The 14,991-nt window shown below is 63.3% G+C and overlaps 2 protein-coding genes across 2 annotated transcripts; both read left to right on the forward strand.

The window, feature by feature from the left end:
* Positions 1-369: 369 nt before the first annotated feature.
* On the forward strand, positions 370-10,015 carry HCN3 (hyperpolarization activated cyclic nucleotide gated potassium channel 3). The gene is made up of 8 exons (XM_014889311.2): positions 370-680; positions 3,258-3,687; positions 3,835-3,996; positions 4,436-4,654; positions 5,070-5,216; positions 5,318-5,558; positions 6,053-6,217; positions 6,729-10,015. The coding sequence occupies exons 1-8, from the start codon at positions 370-372 to the stop codon at positions 7,871-7,873; spliced, it is 2,820 nt and encodes a 939-aa protein (XP_014744797.1). The 3' UTR covers positions 7,874-10,015.
* Positions 10,016-12,176: 2,161 nt separating this feature from the next.
* Positions 12,177-14,856, forward strand: FDPS (farnesyl diphosphate synthase). Its single transcript, XM_014889310.2, has 9 exons — positions 12,177-12,403; positions 12,519-12,659; positions 12,727-12,807; positions 12,894-13,016; positions 13,591-13,679; positions 13,842-13,914; positions 14,044-14,121; positions 14,198-14,332; positions 14,522-14,856. The coding sequence occupies exons 1-9, from the start codon at positions 12,257-12,259 to the stop codon at positions 14,720-14,722; spliced, it is 1,068 nt and encodes a 355-aa protein (XP_014744796.1). The 5' UTR covers positions 12,177-12,256; the 3' UTR covers positions 14,723-14,856.
* Positions 14,857-14,991: the final 135 nt, after the last annotated feature.

A 14,991-nucleotide genomic window follows, 5' to 3' on the forward strand; every position in this document is an offset into this window, starting at 1 on the left:
GGCGCGGCTGGACCGGGGGCGCGTTCTCCTTCCCGCTGCCCAGCCCACCGGCCCCGCCCCGCCCCGCCCGCCGCGGGGTCCCCCCGCCGCTGCCGCCGTCGCTCCGGTGCCGCCCGGGCCTCGCCGCTCCCCGCGCCGCCGCTCCGGTGCCGCCGGCGCTGCCCGGCTGCCGGTGGCCGCCGCGCCCGCGCTGGAGCGTGCGCAACAGGCGGGCGCCGGCAGAGCTTCGTGAGCGCTCGGTGAGCGAGTGGCCGCGGGCGGCGAGCGAGCGCCCGCCCGCCCGGGGCCGGGCATGTGCGGCGGGGCGACGGGCAGGGCGCCCGGGCAAGGGCGTTTGAAGGAAACGTGAGGCGAGGCGGCGGCGGCGGGATGGAGGCGGCGCCGCGGCGGAGCCCCGAGCCGCGGGAGAAGCCGCCGGTGCTGGACGGGGAGGCAGCGGGGGCGCCCGCGGGGGCGTCGGGCGCGGCCCCGGCCTCGCCGGCGGCGACGGAGCAGATCGTGGCGGAGGGCGAGGCGGCGGCGGCGGGCACGTTCGTGCAGCGGCAGCTCGGGGCGATGCTGCAGCCCGCCGTGAACAAGTTCTCGCTGCGCATGTTCGGCAGCCACCGGGCCGTGGAGATCGAGCGGCAACGGGTGAAGTCGGCGGGCGCCTGGATTATCCATCCTTACAGCGACTTCAGGTGGGACCGGGGCCCCGCGACCCCCGCCCTGACATCGGCACCGACCCCCATCCCGGTTCCTTCTCCAGCCCCGTGCCCGCTGCCGCTGTCCGTGGTGCTGAGCGCGGCCCCGCCGCCCGACACCGTAGGGGCAACAAGTGCCGGTAGCCGGGGCTCCGCACCGGCCCGCGGAGGTGACTGCCGACTACCGGAGCCCGGGGCCGCGCTGCCCCAGCCCCTTCCCATCTGGGATTATCCCGCCCGCACGGACAACTCTGTCCTGCCTCAGGCTCCCCGGGCTCTCGGGGCTCCCGGTGCCCGGGGACAGCCCGGCTCCGCCGAGCCGCGGAGCTCTGCTGACCCGGCCCCGGGCGTGCGGAGGAGAAGGCAAGGGTTGCTGGGCTTTGCCTGCCCTTATAGCTCCCCCCACCCTTCTCGATGCTGTTTTTAATTTGATAAGGAGCCTTCATCCTCCTGGGACGTGGCTCCCCGCGGCTGGAGCAGGGCTGGTCACCCAGCGAGGAGCCGGGCCTGGCTCTCGGTGTCACCGGGATCACAGCGGGAGCTCGGGGATGGATGATGTGGGAGGAACTGGGTGTCACGGGGATGTTGAGTCATATAGGGTGGGCTTTCTCCACGGGGAATGAAGCTGCCAGGCAGTCATCTCCCGCAGCAAGCTGTGACATGGATGATGTCCCCAGCCTGGGGTGCACCCCAGAATGGGGCCAGCAACCAGTGTGGGTCCCCAGCACCTGTAGCCATCTCCCCTCACCCTAATCACTCCAGGATGACGCCCAGGGCTGCCAGCCCTGAGAGCCCTTTTCCCAGGGAAACCATTCCAAAGTTTGTGAGCCTTGAGCTTGGCAGGAGCAGCTTCTACAACCAGCACGATGGAGGGAGCTGGCAGGTAGACAGACAGGGGGATTACTCCGGTGTTTATCACATTAGGGAGATACATAGAGGCCATGGAGATCAGGGCCCCGAGTGTTCAGTCTGACACGTAGTGAAGGACAAGGCCTGTCCTAAAGAGCTTAAGCCTAAATCTGAAAGGAGAGTTCCGGGCAGGCTGGGCAGCTACAGGGACAGGCAGCTTCCCTACTCAGTTCCTCAGGGCACAGCATGGAGGTGCAGGAGGCAAGTCCTCAGCTAGGTCAGGCCCCTTCTCCCTCAGCTGCTTTTCCTTGCCTGGCCCAGCAAATCCTGGCCACAGGCAGGAAGGTGTTAATTTGGGAGAGCCTCCTGATTCTGGGGTGGGCTCCTGATAATGGGGTCACTCCTGGCCCTGGGGTGGCTCCTGGTCCTGGCATCACTCCTGACCTTGGGGCGGCTCCTTGAAGAGAGGATGCCTCCCCCTACTCCCCTCTGGCTCTGTTGCTCTCTCTCTGAAGAAGCCTTTCATGGCACCACAACTTCCCTTCCCTTCCCTTCCCTTCCCTTCCCTTCCCTTCCCTTCCCTTCCCTTCCCTTCCCTTCCCTTCCCTTCCCTTCCTTTCCCTTCCCTCAGCTGCAGAGAGCCCAGTGCCTGTGTCCCACCATGGGTGTGGGGTGGGAAATCCCCACAGGTTTCTGTCACCTGTAAAAGCTGGTTTGGATCCACTGGGCACTAAGAGCTGTCCTGAAATCACCTTTGGAGATTTGAGTCTACACCCACAACCAGGGCTGGGACTAACAGGGGGTGCCTGGGGACACCTGAAGGTGAGAGCTGGACTTGTTTTCCTATGGACCCATGGAGGGGGATCCCAGGAGTCACAAGCCTGGTGGAGAAAGGCGTGATGTGTCTGTGTGAAGAATGAAAACATCACAGTGGCATTTACATGTGAACAGGGCTGCTGGGTGTCCTGACATAACCAGCTGCTCCCGGCATCACTTGGCTTTCCCTCCAAAGCCTCCGACCTTGTCCACTCTCAGCAAAAGGAGGTGGATGAGGAGTGCTGCAGGCCCTGGGCCGTGCAGCTCTTGCCCTGTGCGTGTTGGCAGCTCCTTTAGGGTTGGACATTCCTCCCACCTCCCCCTGGTGCCAGCATTGTCTATCCTTGCTTGGCTGCTGCCTGGCTCACCACAACAACATCCCCGATCTTCCTCGGCCGCCCCAGGAGCTCGGCACTCGGTTTGCATAACCAGCAAAGCTTATCCCAAATCCTGCTAAGCCAACTCGGGTGGTGGCAGGGAGACAGCAGATGATAGAGAGCCTCAAGAGAGAGCAAAGCCCACATCCTTTCTGACTTCTCCATGGGGCACACGTCCACTTTGGGGTGGGGGCACAGGTGTGCATGCACTGTCCTGGAGTAAAAAGAGAGACAGCCATGCTCCTACAGCCCCCCATTCCCATGAAGGAACCCCTTTTGTACCCCTGGGCCTCTGGCCCGGTGCTGAATTGCTCCTCTCCACACACGTCTGCTCACATCTGTCCCAGCCACGCAGCAGGATGTTAGTTCATGTGTGTGGGCAGGCACGTGTGTGTGTGTGTGTGTGTCTCCTCAGCACTCTGCACTCTGTCAGACCCTAACTATGATCCTGGGTTTTCTGTCTAACTGCCTGTGTCCTGCCTCTCCCCACTCCTCCCTGTCCTGCTCTGTCCCTTGCATTCCCATTCTGCAGGTTTTACTGGGACCTCATCATGCTGCTCCTGATGGTGGGGAATTTGATCATCCTGCCCGTGGGCATCACCTTCTTCAAGGATGAGAACACCCCTCCCTGGATCGTTTTCAACGTGCTTTCGGACACTTTCTTCTTGGCTGACCTGGTGCTGAACTTCCGGACAGGCATCGTGGTGGAGGACAACACGGAGATCATCCTTGACCCTCACACCATCAAAATGAAGTACTTGAAGAGCTGGTTCCTGGTCGACTTCATTTCCTCCATCCCTGTTGACTACATTTTCCTCATTGTTGACCTGGAGACTCAGGTGGATTCTGATGTCTACAAGACAGCCCGGGCCTTGCGCATCGTGCGCTTCACCAAGATCCTCAGCCTGCTGCGCCTGCTGCGTCTCTCGCGCCTCATCCGCTACATCCACCAGTGGGAGGAGGTGAGAACCCCTTGGGGGTCTCCTGCTCAGGGTCCCAGGCTGGGTTGGGGGTCCCTAGCTACAGGGTACAGCTGTCTGGAGGGCAGAGGGCTCCAAGGGTTGTTCTAGAAGAGTTTCTCTGCAGCTCCACTCCTGTCTGTTCCCCAGATTTTCCACATGACGTATGACCTGGCCAGTGCCGTGGTGAGGATCTTCAACCTCATCGGGATGATGCTGCTGCTGTGCCACTGGGACGGCTGCCTCCAGTTCCTGGTGCCCATGCTGCAGGATTTCCCTGAGGACTGCTGGGTCTCCAAGAACCACATGGTGGTGAGTGCCCAGACAGGGGTGATTCCAGCTGGGATCTGTGGTGGGGAGAGGATTTGGTTCCCTATCTCCTACCCCAAGGCTGGAACTGCTGGGAGATGTGCTGGTGAGCAGTGTCTCTGTGGTCACAGCAGTGAGACAGGGCAGAGGGAATCTCTGCATCACCTACCCATCTCAGCCCACCTTGCTGGAGCCAGGGAATCCCTCAGGAAGGGAACAGGACACTGAGACTCCTGTCTCCCCAGAGCAGGGGATGGTGCCTGCTGAGGGCTTCATACAGTCACAGTGCCTCTTCCTGGAGGACAACTCGTCCCTTTGGCCTTGCTGGAACCTTGTTCTCACTGGGTCTCTGGACTCCCCAGCTTAGGGAGGTGGGACTGGGGGGTTCATCCCCACAGCACCTCCCAACAAACCCACCACTTCTACTGTCCCTTATCTGCAGAACGACTCGTGGGGGAAGCAGTACTCACACGCCCTGTTCAAGGCCATGAGCCACATGCTCTGCATTGGCTACGGGCAGCAGGCACCCGAGGGCATGACCGATGTCTGGCTCACCATGCTCAGCATGATCGTGGGGGCCACCTGCTATGCCATGTTCATTGGCCACGCCACCGCCCTCATCCAGTCCCTGGACTCATCCCGGCGCCAGTACCAGGAGAAGGTGAGAAGAGTCGGGGAGGAAGGGTCTGGGTACTGGGGGAAGGGTCCTGGCACGAGCAGGTCCAGCTCCAGAACCAGCTCAGCACAGCTGCCATGCCCTACTGATTCCAGAGGCTGGGATCTTTGTCCTTGCCACTCTCCCTCGGGTTGTTGCAGGTGGAGCTCAGGCTGCCCATTGAGAGAGAGACCATATTGGTGTCCATATTGGAAGTCACTTTTGCACAGTGTGGCCCCATCCTGCCCTCTACCTGCATCCTGAGTGCACAGGGGTCCTGTCCTTTGCCCCAGAGGTGGCCTTTGGGACTGGGTACTGGAGCAGGAATGTCTGTATCTACACCATTGAGGAGAAGGGACGCATCGTCCAGACATGCAGGTGGTCCCAGCTCAGCCCTGTGTGACTCCTCTTGTCCCCACAGTACAAGCAAGTGGAGCAGTACATGTCATTCCACAAGCTGCCTGGGGACACACGCCAGCGGATCCACGAGTACTACGAGCACCGCTACCAGGGCAAGATGTTTGACGAGGAGAACATCCTGGGGGAGCTCAGCGAGCCGCTCAAAGAGGTGTGGGCAGCACTCCAGTGGTGTGACCCGGGGGACAGGGGCTGGTGCTTGCAGGGGCCAGGCTCGGTGATGTCCCCACTGACCTGCTCCTCACCCCACAGGAAATCATCAACTTCAACTGCCGCAACCTGGTGGCCAATATGCCCCTGTTTGCCAACGCGGACCCCAACTTTGTGACGGCCATGCTGACCAAGCTGCGCTTCGAGGTCTTCCAGCCTGGGGACTTCATCATCCGTGAGGGCACCGTGGGCAAAAAGATGTACTTCATCCAGCACGGGGTGGTCAGCATCCTCACCAAGGGCAACAAGGAGACAAAGCTGTCTGATGGCTCCTACTTTGGGGGTGAGGCTGGGCTGGGGGACCTGATGAACAGAGTAAGGGCCAAAAGCTGCCTGGGAGCAGAAGCTGGGGCATCCCTAATGTTTCTACCTGCCCATCTCCTCTTGCTCAGTGCCAAAGTCTTGGCATCCACTCCACCCCAGTTCTGTGTGGCTGAGGCAGAGGGAGCATCCACTGTCCCACTGCTGGCCAGGCAGGAGGGGAGTTTAGAGCAGAATATCTGAGCCAGTTTATAGCATACAGGCACAGTTCTGGGAGGGAAACAGGCCAGGCCATCACAGCAGCCACACCTAGGGGTGTCTCCATGGCCTGGAGAGGGAGGAAATGCCTGGCCAAGCAGACAACTGTGGCTGTGCAGGCTCCAGGGTCTGTCCCTGCCTCTGAGCCATGCTCCACCTCTGTGCAGACTGTTGGAGTGGCAGTCCTGTTCCTGCTCTGACAGCTGGGAGGGGGCTGGCAGGCTGTGTCACACTGACCCCACCCCTGTGTCCCTGCAGAGATCTGTCTACTGACACGGGGCAGGCGCACGGCCAGCGTGAGAGCCGACACCTACTGCCGCCTCTACTCCCTGTCCGTGGATAACTTCAACGAGGTGCTGGAGGAGTACCCCATGATGCGCAGGGCCTTCGAGACGGTGGCCATGGACCGGCTGGACCGCATAGGTGAGGAGTGAGTGACCTCCTGGGCTCAGCACAGCCACCACTATAGCCCCTCCCAGGGCCCACGGGCTCCCAGACCCACAGGTGATGGAGAGTGCCCCAACCCCATAGATGCCCAGCAATGAGGATGATGGGGAGCATGGGGAAGGAGCCTGCCCTCTCTCTCCCTCCCAGCAAGATCCAGGCAGTGCCATAGGACAGTCTTCCCTGGGAAAATGTCACTGCACCGCACTGAACTGCACTTGCAGTGTCTGGCAGTGACCAGCTGCTTGTCCTCACCCTTTCTTGCCGGTGGAGGACAAGCAGAACCCCAACACCCAGTCCCTTTGGAGTCAGGACTCCCCTGTTTTATCCCTGCTGCTTCCACTGCTTCAGTTTGGACCCTTTGCAGGGTCTTGCTTCCCCTGGAACCCTGGTGAGCTTTTATTGTCCCTTCCCCACTGCCACCCTGCCCTCCACACTGTCCCCAAGAGCCTACACTCCCAGGGTCGGTGACACTCCTGCCTCCCTCCAGGGAAGAAGAACTCCATCTTGCTCCGCAAGAGAGCCGAGCACAGCTCGGGGCCCCTGAACAACGAGATGATCCAGCAGATCGTGAAGCACGACCAGGACATGGCCCACAATATCCAGGACCTGCAGCAGATGGCGATGGGCCGGGAGCTGAGCGGGAAGCCGGTGATCTGGGAGCCGCTGGTGCACGCACCCCTGCAGACAGCCGCCGCCACCACCAACGTGGCCATCGCGCTGACCCACCAGCACAGCCTGCAGGCTCACATCTTCCTGCCGCCCTCCTCCATCTCCAGCCCGCTGTCGCCCGAGGCCACCCTGCTCACCAAGCCCGTGCGCCGATCCCAGCCCAGCCTGGGGGGCTCCCGGCCCTCCTCCGTGAGCTCCCCCTCCGGGGCGCAGTCCCACCTCCAGACGCCGGCCGCGGGCTCGCCTTCCTCCCCCATGGTCCAGTCCCAGGCGCCGCTGGAGAGCGGGGCCCAAAGACCCAGCCCCGGGGCGCAGCCCCTGCCCCGCGCGGCGCAGAGGGGGGAGATGCCAGCGGGGGCCAAGCAGCCCCCGGCCGGCCCCCAGCCCCAGCTCTCCAGGTCCCGCGGCGCCTCGGTCTCCACCTCGCTGCTGCAGCAAGCGGCGGGCGCTGCGTCCCCCAGCTCCGAGCAGGCGCTGCCGCCGGGGAGAACGCTCCACTACAGCCTGTCCCGAGCCACCGGCTCTCATATCTCCCTCCTGATGCAGCCCCAGCAGCTGGTGAAGCACAGGAGCATCCAGGGCCTGCCGGTGGGGCGGCTCACCCAGGATGTCCGGCTCCTCTCTGCCTCCCAGCCCTCCCTTCCCAATAAAGTGGCCCAGCAAGCCGACGGGAGCTCCTTGAAGCAGGGCAGGAAATCTGCAGGGAACCTGGCCCGCAGGTCCTCGCCCTCGGTAGCCGGACTCCTCGCCAAGCCGTGTGCGGGGATCGCGGGCCAGCCCACACATCCGCAGCAGATGCCTTCAGGATCGCTGGCTCAGCCCGGCCGCTCCACGGCGGGAGCATCCACTCCCCAGTCCCCGGGCTCCGCGTCCAGGCAGGCAGCAGGTCCCTCCCGCAAGGGCTCCGTGGCCTTCAGCCCCGAGGTGGAAACGGCAAAGCCCAAACTCTCATCCAACATGTGAGTCCTGGCGGCACCCACGCAGGCAGGAGGGACCCGGGCATCCCGGCGGCAGAGGAGGCAGGAGGAGCAGGGCACCAGCCCCGCCGTGTCGGAGGGAAAATGAGGTGAGAGGCAGCACTCGGGGCCATGGAGGGGCTGTTTCAGGCACGGGGGCACGGCAGGGGTGAGCCTGGGGCCAGCACCAGAGCTGGCCCAGCTGGATGAGGAGGGGGCTCTGCTGACTGCCCCAAGGGGATCACCCTGCCCGGGCTCTCCCCTCCTTGCTCATCACCATCTGTGAGTTCTGCCCTCCTCCCGGAGGCACAGGACCGGTCAGAGCCCTTGCCCAAACTCTGGCCTCTCTGGGGAGCTCAGCTCCCCATAACTGCCCCTTGGGGGCCGGGCCCCCCACTATCTGTGCCGCATTTCCAACAGCCTGTCCTGGAGCCAGGCTGGCGCTGGCATCTCCTCCAGCTTGTCCTCTGTCACAGCAGGGGCTGCCCCACGCCCACCTCGATCCCCAGACTGCTCTGCCCAGCATCTTTGCCTTTAGGGTGAGGAGGGAAAGGCAGCCCTCTGGGTCCACTGCCCGGGTGGAGGGAGGAAGCTGGAGCCCATGGCAGGGGCTCCCCCTGGGGCAGGCAGAGCATGGGGGTCCAGGGTCAGCACTCCCCCTTCCCGGAGTGCCAGGACCTGGGGGTCCCAGGCAGGGCTCCCCTGGTGTGAAGAGTGCCAAGGGGTAAGGCTGGGGTCAGAGAGCTCTCCACTGAGCAGCCTCCCAGTCCCTCTCCCCATCTTGTGGGACCGTTCTGCCCCAGAGGTGCTGAGTCCCAGTGAGGCTGTGATGTGCTGCTGGCCAGAGCTCTGCCCCACACCTGGGCACTGTGGCTGCCCCTCCCTGTGCCCCTGTGGGGGCAGTCTGGGGGGGTTTCTGCTGCCTGCAGCTCCAGTAGGATGCTCAGGGGGTCAGTCCAAGGGGACCCTTCTGTGACTCCAGGAGGATGCTCAGCCCGGGCTCTGCTCCCCTGCCCTGCGCTGCAGTCCCGTTTCCAGGTTGCCTGGAGATGCCTGTCACCAGTGTCACAGGAGCAAAAGGCTGTCGCAAAGAGATTCCAATCCCGGGCAGCGCCTGGGTGACCTGTGGGGCTGTGGGGTCACCCCCGGTCAAACAGGAGCCCGGGGTCCCCACAGATGCCCCACGCCCCACGCCCCCCCCCCCAGAGACAGTAGTGTGCAATGTGTGTGCGAGTCGTGGCTCTGCCGAGCAGCCGAGCTCTGCTTACAGTGTCGCTTTGGGCCAACTGTGTTCAGTCCTGGTTAGAGTAGTGTCCCCTCCGACCCCGCCGCGCTGCGAGAGCTGCTTCCCACTCCCGGAGTCAGGAACCATGGCTTGTCTTCGTGCTCTGGGGCTCGGCTGCCGCTGAGCGGGGCCCGCCGGGCCCCCAGCGCAGCGGGCGAGGTCTTCTTCCCCGCGGTACTTGTTGAAGTGAGGTGTTCAGTTCTCCACCCTCGTGTTTTGGGGCGTCGGGAGCAGTCCGGAGCGCAGGGCTGCTCTGGGAGCCCAGCCTGCGGGATGCAGCAGCCCACCAGGAATCCCGGCAGTGCCTGCCAGAGGGGATGTCCTGCACTGCCTTTTATCCATGGATTTCAACCGCCCCCACGTCCCGCTCCATCCCCGTGGTCGGTGTGTCCCCAGCAGCCCCTCGGGCAGGGATCTGCAGCGGAGCCGCGCGTCCCTCGTGCCCGGGTTGTGTTCACACTGCGTGATGTAGATGTCTTAGCGGTCATCCCAGTGCCCCGCAGAGCTCGCGGGCCGGCTCGGACAGCACCGAGCTCCCGCTGGCCGCGCCTCTGGTGCACCCTCCCCACGCCACAGCCCCGTGTCGGGAGTCAGAGCCACCCTGCGCTCCTGTCACCGCCGCCCCTGCCCTGCGCCGTGACACCTCGTGGCCCGGTGCTCACCCCGGTGGAGGCTGGAGGGGCTGGGGGTGCCGGCCGTGCGCGGGCGCAAGTTTAGCCACCAAAGACCATGATCCTCCACTCTTGCACTCACGGCAGTCGATGTACAGAGCTTGTAGTTTTCATATCGCAGAGAATTTAAGAGCGTTTTTTTATTTTTGGTCGTTGTACATAATGGATTTAAATAATAAAGAGAGATTCTGAACTGGTCTGGGGGAGACTCCTTCTGCACCTCCAGCGACCCCACAGCCCGGGGATGGGACAGGACAGGGGGATACTGCAGCACCTCCAGCTCCAATGTTGGCCCTCTGCAGAGCCAGGAGCAGCCAGGACACCCTCGGGGGCCATCGAGGGCCCTCTCCCAGGCCCCACGGACCTGGGTGGCACAGCAGGAGCCCAAAGACAACAGGTCTCCTTCCACCCACCCCAGTCCCTCTCGGCCCTGGGCAGATTAATGTTTAATCTTTGGTTATTTTCCCCTTCCATCTCTGTTCCCTTTATTGCCGGGGGGAGGGGCAGGTTTGATACCGCCTGATTGCAGAGCAGACTCGAGGCATTAGCGCGATTAGATGAAGGTCACACAGAGCAAGGTGCGCTGGGGCACCCGAGCCACGGCACTGCGGCGTTTGCGGCACCTGGCGCAGGTCCCGGGGCACAGCACCGCGCAGGCAGGGCAAGGCAGGATAGAGGTGCGGGCCAGAAGTGGCCACAGGCTGGACACTGGACACGCTGGAAGTGGTCACAGGCAGGATGAAGGGGTTGGGAGGGTGTGGGCAGGACACGGTGACAGGCAGGACACAGTGGCAGGCAGGACGCAGGTGCTGGTGGCCACCCCGCTGTGCCCCGCCGACTTTCCCCACTGCAGCCCCGCCGCTGCTGGCGGCCCCTCCTGCTCCCCGCAGGAATTAGGCTCCGTGACACACGAAGAGCTCAACGATGATTAGCGGTTTCTCTCTAATTTGATTATTTCAGATTACACTGCAGCCAGCCTGATTAAGGGGGCGCGGGGCTGCTTTGCGGGGCGGCCGGGAACAAAAAGAGAGGTTTTTTGGGAATGAATTCCAGCATACGTCCTATTCCTACTCCAATACTCTTCCATCCAGGTTGTGTCCATCGGCAGGACTGGCAGCTCGGGCGGCAGAGGCAGCGGGACAGGGACCGGGGACACGGCAGAGGGCAGCGGGGACAGGGCTGAGGGCAAAGCCCCGGGATACGAGGGCCCCGCAGAGCCCCCCGTCCGTCCCCTGTTCCCGCTCCCCAAGGACACCCGTCCTAGAGCCGGAGACTCTGCCCCGAGCCCCCGCGTCCGCGGCGGTGGCGGGAGGGGATTAGAGAGCACCATAGAGAGATTAATTAACGCGGGTGAGCCGGGATTAGGGGATTCGGGGCCGGAGCCAATCTGCGGGATGGGGGCCCAGGCAGGACCTGCGGGCAAGAGCGGGAAGGTGTCACCGCATGTGCCCACCCAGCGCGTCCTCGGCCCAGGTCACCCCTGCGGCGTCCCCTCGAGGGTCGATGGGCAGCTGGACCCCCCGGCCCCCGGGGTCTCGTCCGTGCACACAGGTGTGTGATGCATCTTACCCCTCACGGCACCCCGCCCCTGTACTGCACCCTGTACCTGTGCAGCACCACACCTGCACAGCACCCACGCAGTGACCCACGTCTGCACCACACCCCACACCGGCTCTGTACCCCATAACTGCTCTGTACCCCATAACTGCTCTACATCCACACCTGCGTTGCACCCACACCTGTACAGCCTGCCAGCTGCATAGCGCCCCACACCTACACTGCGCCCCCCAACTGCACGGTACCCCACATCTGTGCTGCACCGCACACCTGTGCTGCACCCACAACCCCACGGCACCCCAAAATCGCGTGGTATACCACACCTGCATGGAGACCTACGCCTGCACAGCGCCCCAAACTCGCCCTGCAACCCCACAGATCACATGACACCCCACACCGGCACCCCACACGCCCATTTTGCCCCCAATTCCAGCGCACCCTTGTCCCCGTGCAGATGCCCGTGCCCCCATTCCCGGTTACCGAACAAGCCCCGCCCCGAAGTCCCGCCCCAAGCCCCGCCCCCAAGCCCCGCCACGCCCCCGCGCCAGGCCGAGAGCTCGCTCCATTCTCCCTCTCCACCAATCACCCACCTCGGTGCCGCCCTCGCTGCGCTTCTATTGGCTGAGCTGCCTTGGGCTCATCCTCGCACGATAAAACGGGCCAATGGGAGCTGCTCTAACCGCGTAGCCGCCGGCCCCATCCCAGGCGTGAGGCATCTTGGGAGTTGTAGTCCAGCGGTGGGGCAGGCAGCGCCCGAGTTCGGGCCTCGGGACTGCGCGTCCCGGCGTGCCCCGCGCGGGGGGCGGGGCGGAGCGGAGCCGGGCCAGCGGAGCCGCGAGGGCCGCGGGCGGCAGCGGCGGGATCGTGAACCGGCACCATGAGCAGCGGCGGCGGCGGGCCCGGGGCGCGGGCAGCGTCCGAACGCGAGGAGTTCGCCGCCTTCTTCCCGCAGATCGTCCGCGACCTGACGGAGGACGGGCTGGGGCACCCGGAGGTGGGAGACGCCGTGGCACGGCTGAAGCAGGTGAGTAACGGGAAGGGGGCGGTGGGACCGGGCCGGGGAACTCGGGGTGGGAAGGGCCGGCGGGACGGGACAAGCGCTGCGGGGCAGGGCTGCTCACGTCGCTCCGCTCCCGCAGGTGCTGGAATACAACGCGCCGGGCGGAAAATGCAACCGGGGGATGACGGTGGTGGCCGCGTTCCGGCGACTGGCGGGCCCCGGACAGCAGGACCCGGAGAGCCTCCGCTCCGCCCTGGCCGTGGGCTGGTGCATCGAGCTGGTGAGGAACGGGACCCTGGGGATGGGACCCCCGAGGGACCCTCCGGCCCTAATCCAGCCTCTCGCAGTTCCAAGCCTTTTTCCTGGTGGCTGACGACATCATGGACGCGTCCCTGACCCGCCGGGGGCAGCTCTGCTGGTACAAGAAGGTGAGAGTGTTCAGGAGGCCCCTGTTCACGGGGTGTCCCCTGGGAATCCAGAGGCTTTGTGTCACCTCCCTGCCTTCCTGGTGCAGGAGGGGATCGGGCTGGATGCCATCAATGATGCTTTTCTCCTGGAGTCATCCGTCTACCGGCTGCTGAGGAAGTACTGTGGGCAGCAGCCCTACTACCTGCACCTGCTGGAGCTCTTCCTGCAGGTGAGCCCGGCTTCCCAACCCCTTCCCGATTTCCTGGGGTCTGGGCCTCTTCTGATGTTTGACAGCATGTGGATCTTGGAGTGTTCCTTAAATTCCTGGGCATCCTGCTGGACACATCTGCCCTTTGGACTCACAGAGGAGCTGAAACAGGGGCTTAGGGTCTGCACTGTGGTGTTGGGACTTTCTTGGAGGACTGTGTGAATAAATCATGGAATCACAGACTATTTTGGGTTGGAAGGGACCTTAAAGATCATCTATTTCCACCCCCCACCATGGACAGAGACACCTTCTGCTATCCCAGGCTGATCCCAGCCCTGTCCAGCCTGGCCTTGGACACTTCCAGGGATCCAGGGGCAGCCATAGCTTCTCTGGGCACCCTGTGCCAGGGCCTCCCCACCCTCACAGGGAACAATTTCCTTCTCATATCTCATCTAAATCTCTCCTCTTCCAGTGTAAAACCATCACCCTTTTTCTTGTTACTTCTGCCTATGCAAAACATCCTCCTCCTTTTTTATAAGCCCCTGAAGTGCTGGAAGGCTGCAGTGAGGCCACAAATCCTTTCTTTCCTCTCCAGACAGGCTACCAGACCGAGCTGGGGCAGACCCTGGACCTCATCACTGCTCCCATTTCCCAGGTGGATCTGAGCCGGTTCACTGAGCAGAGGTACAGAGGGAACGGGCACAGCTCGGTCCCTTCCCGACCGTGCTGGACACGGCCGAGCCTGGGGCTGGATTTTGGGGAGTTGCTGCTGCTCCCTTCTGTCCCTGACCTGCAGAGGGTGGGAGAGCCCAGGCCTTGGGGCTGAGCCTGGTTCCTCTGGCACAGGTACAAGGCAATTGTCAAGTACAAGACAGCGTTTTACTCCTTCTACCTGCCCGTGGCTGCAGCCATGTACATGGTGAGTCTGATGGGAACAGCTCAGGAGAGACCTCACCCTCGTGCCAGGCTGTCCAGGAGGGCAGGTCCTGGAAGAATTTATCCCTGATGCAGGAAGGCTTTATCCCTGTTATTTCTTCCTTCCCCTCAGGCAGGTATTAATGGCAAGGAGGAGCACGAGAATGCCAAAGCCATCCTGCTGGAGATGGGAGAGTTCTTTCAGATCCAGGTAGGAGGTGGCTCTGTGCCCTTTGCTGCTTGTCAGGTGCTGGCTGTGGCACTCAGGTGTTCCCATTGTCACACAGGACGATTACCTGGACTGCTATGGGGACCCAGCAGTGACAGGAAAGGTTGGCACCGACATCCAGGACAACAAATGCAGCTGGCTGGTGGTGGAGTGTCTGCGCCGGGTCACGCCAGAGCAGAGGCAGATCCTGGAGGTAAAGGCCAGGATCGCACGCCTGGGAGTGGGGATGGAGCACCAGAATGTACACCTGGAGTGCCAGGTGCTGGGCTGTTACCTGGCTGGGAGGAGGGGGCTGAGCACTATGGGAGGGCAGCACAGAGAACAAAGCTCCTGCCCCATCCTGAGCTAGGGTGGAACCTGACTCACTCCAGGGTTTTCTCAGGAGAACTACGGCTGTAAGGAGCCCGAGAAGGTGGCAAAGGTGAAGGAGCTCTACAATGCCCTGGGCATGGAGGCGGCTTTCCGGGAGTACGAGGAGAGCAGCTACCGGCGGCTGCAGGAGCTGATTGGGAAGCACGCCCAGCGCCTGCCCCGCGACATCTTCCTGGACCTCGCACAGAAGATCTACAAACGGCAGAAGTGATGGAGGAGCCTGGCAGGGGGCTGGAGCTGCTCCCTGCCCTGGGAGGGGCCGGGGGCGGGTTGGAGGTGATGGGATGGCCGGGGGCTTCAGCGATCTCCCCCCCGGCCGTGTGTCAATAAACATAAGTTATTGTAGGTGCGTCGCTGCCTGGTGTTGTCTGGGGACAGGGCTGGGTGGCGGGGATGGGGGTGCCGGTATCTCCCGTGTTTTCCGGGGTGGGGGGATGCCCGGAGCACCGCCCCCGCCGGCGGGGCGGGACCGGGCGGCTC

Source organism: Sturnus vulgaris, chromosome 31 (assembly GCF_052056855.1).
Source record: "Sturnus vulgaris isolate bStuVul1 chromosome 31, bStuVul1.hap1, whole genome shotgun sequence".
Taxonomy (NCBI): domain Eukaryota; kingdom Metazoa; phylum Chordata; class Aves; order Passeriformes; family Sturnidae; genus Sturnus; species Sturnus vulgaris.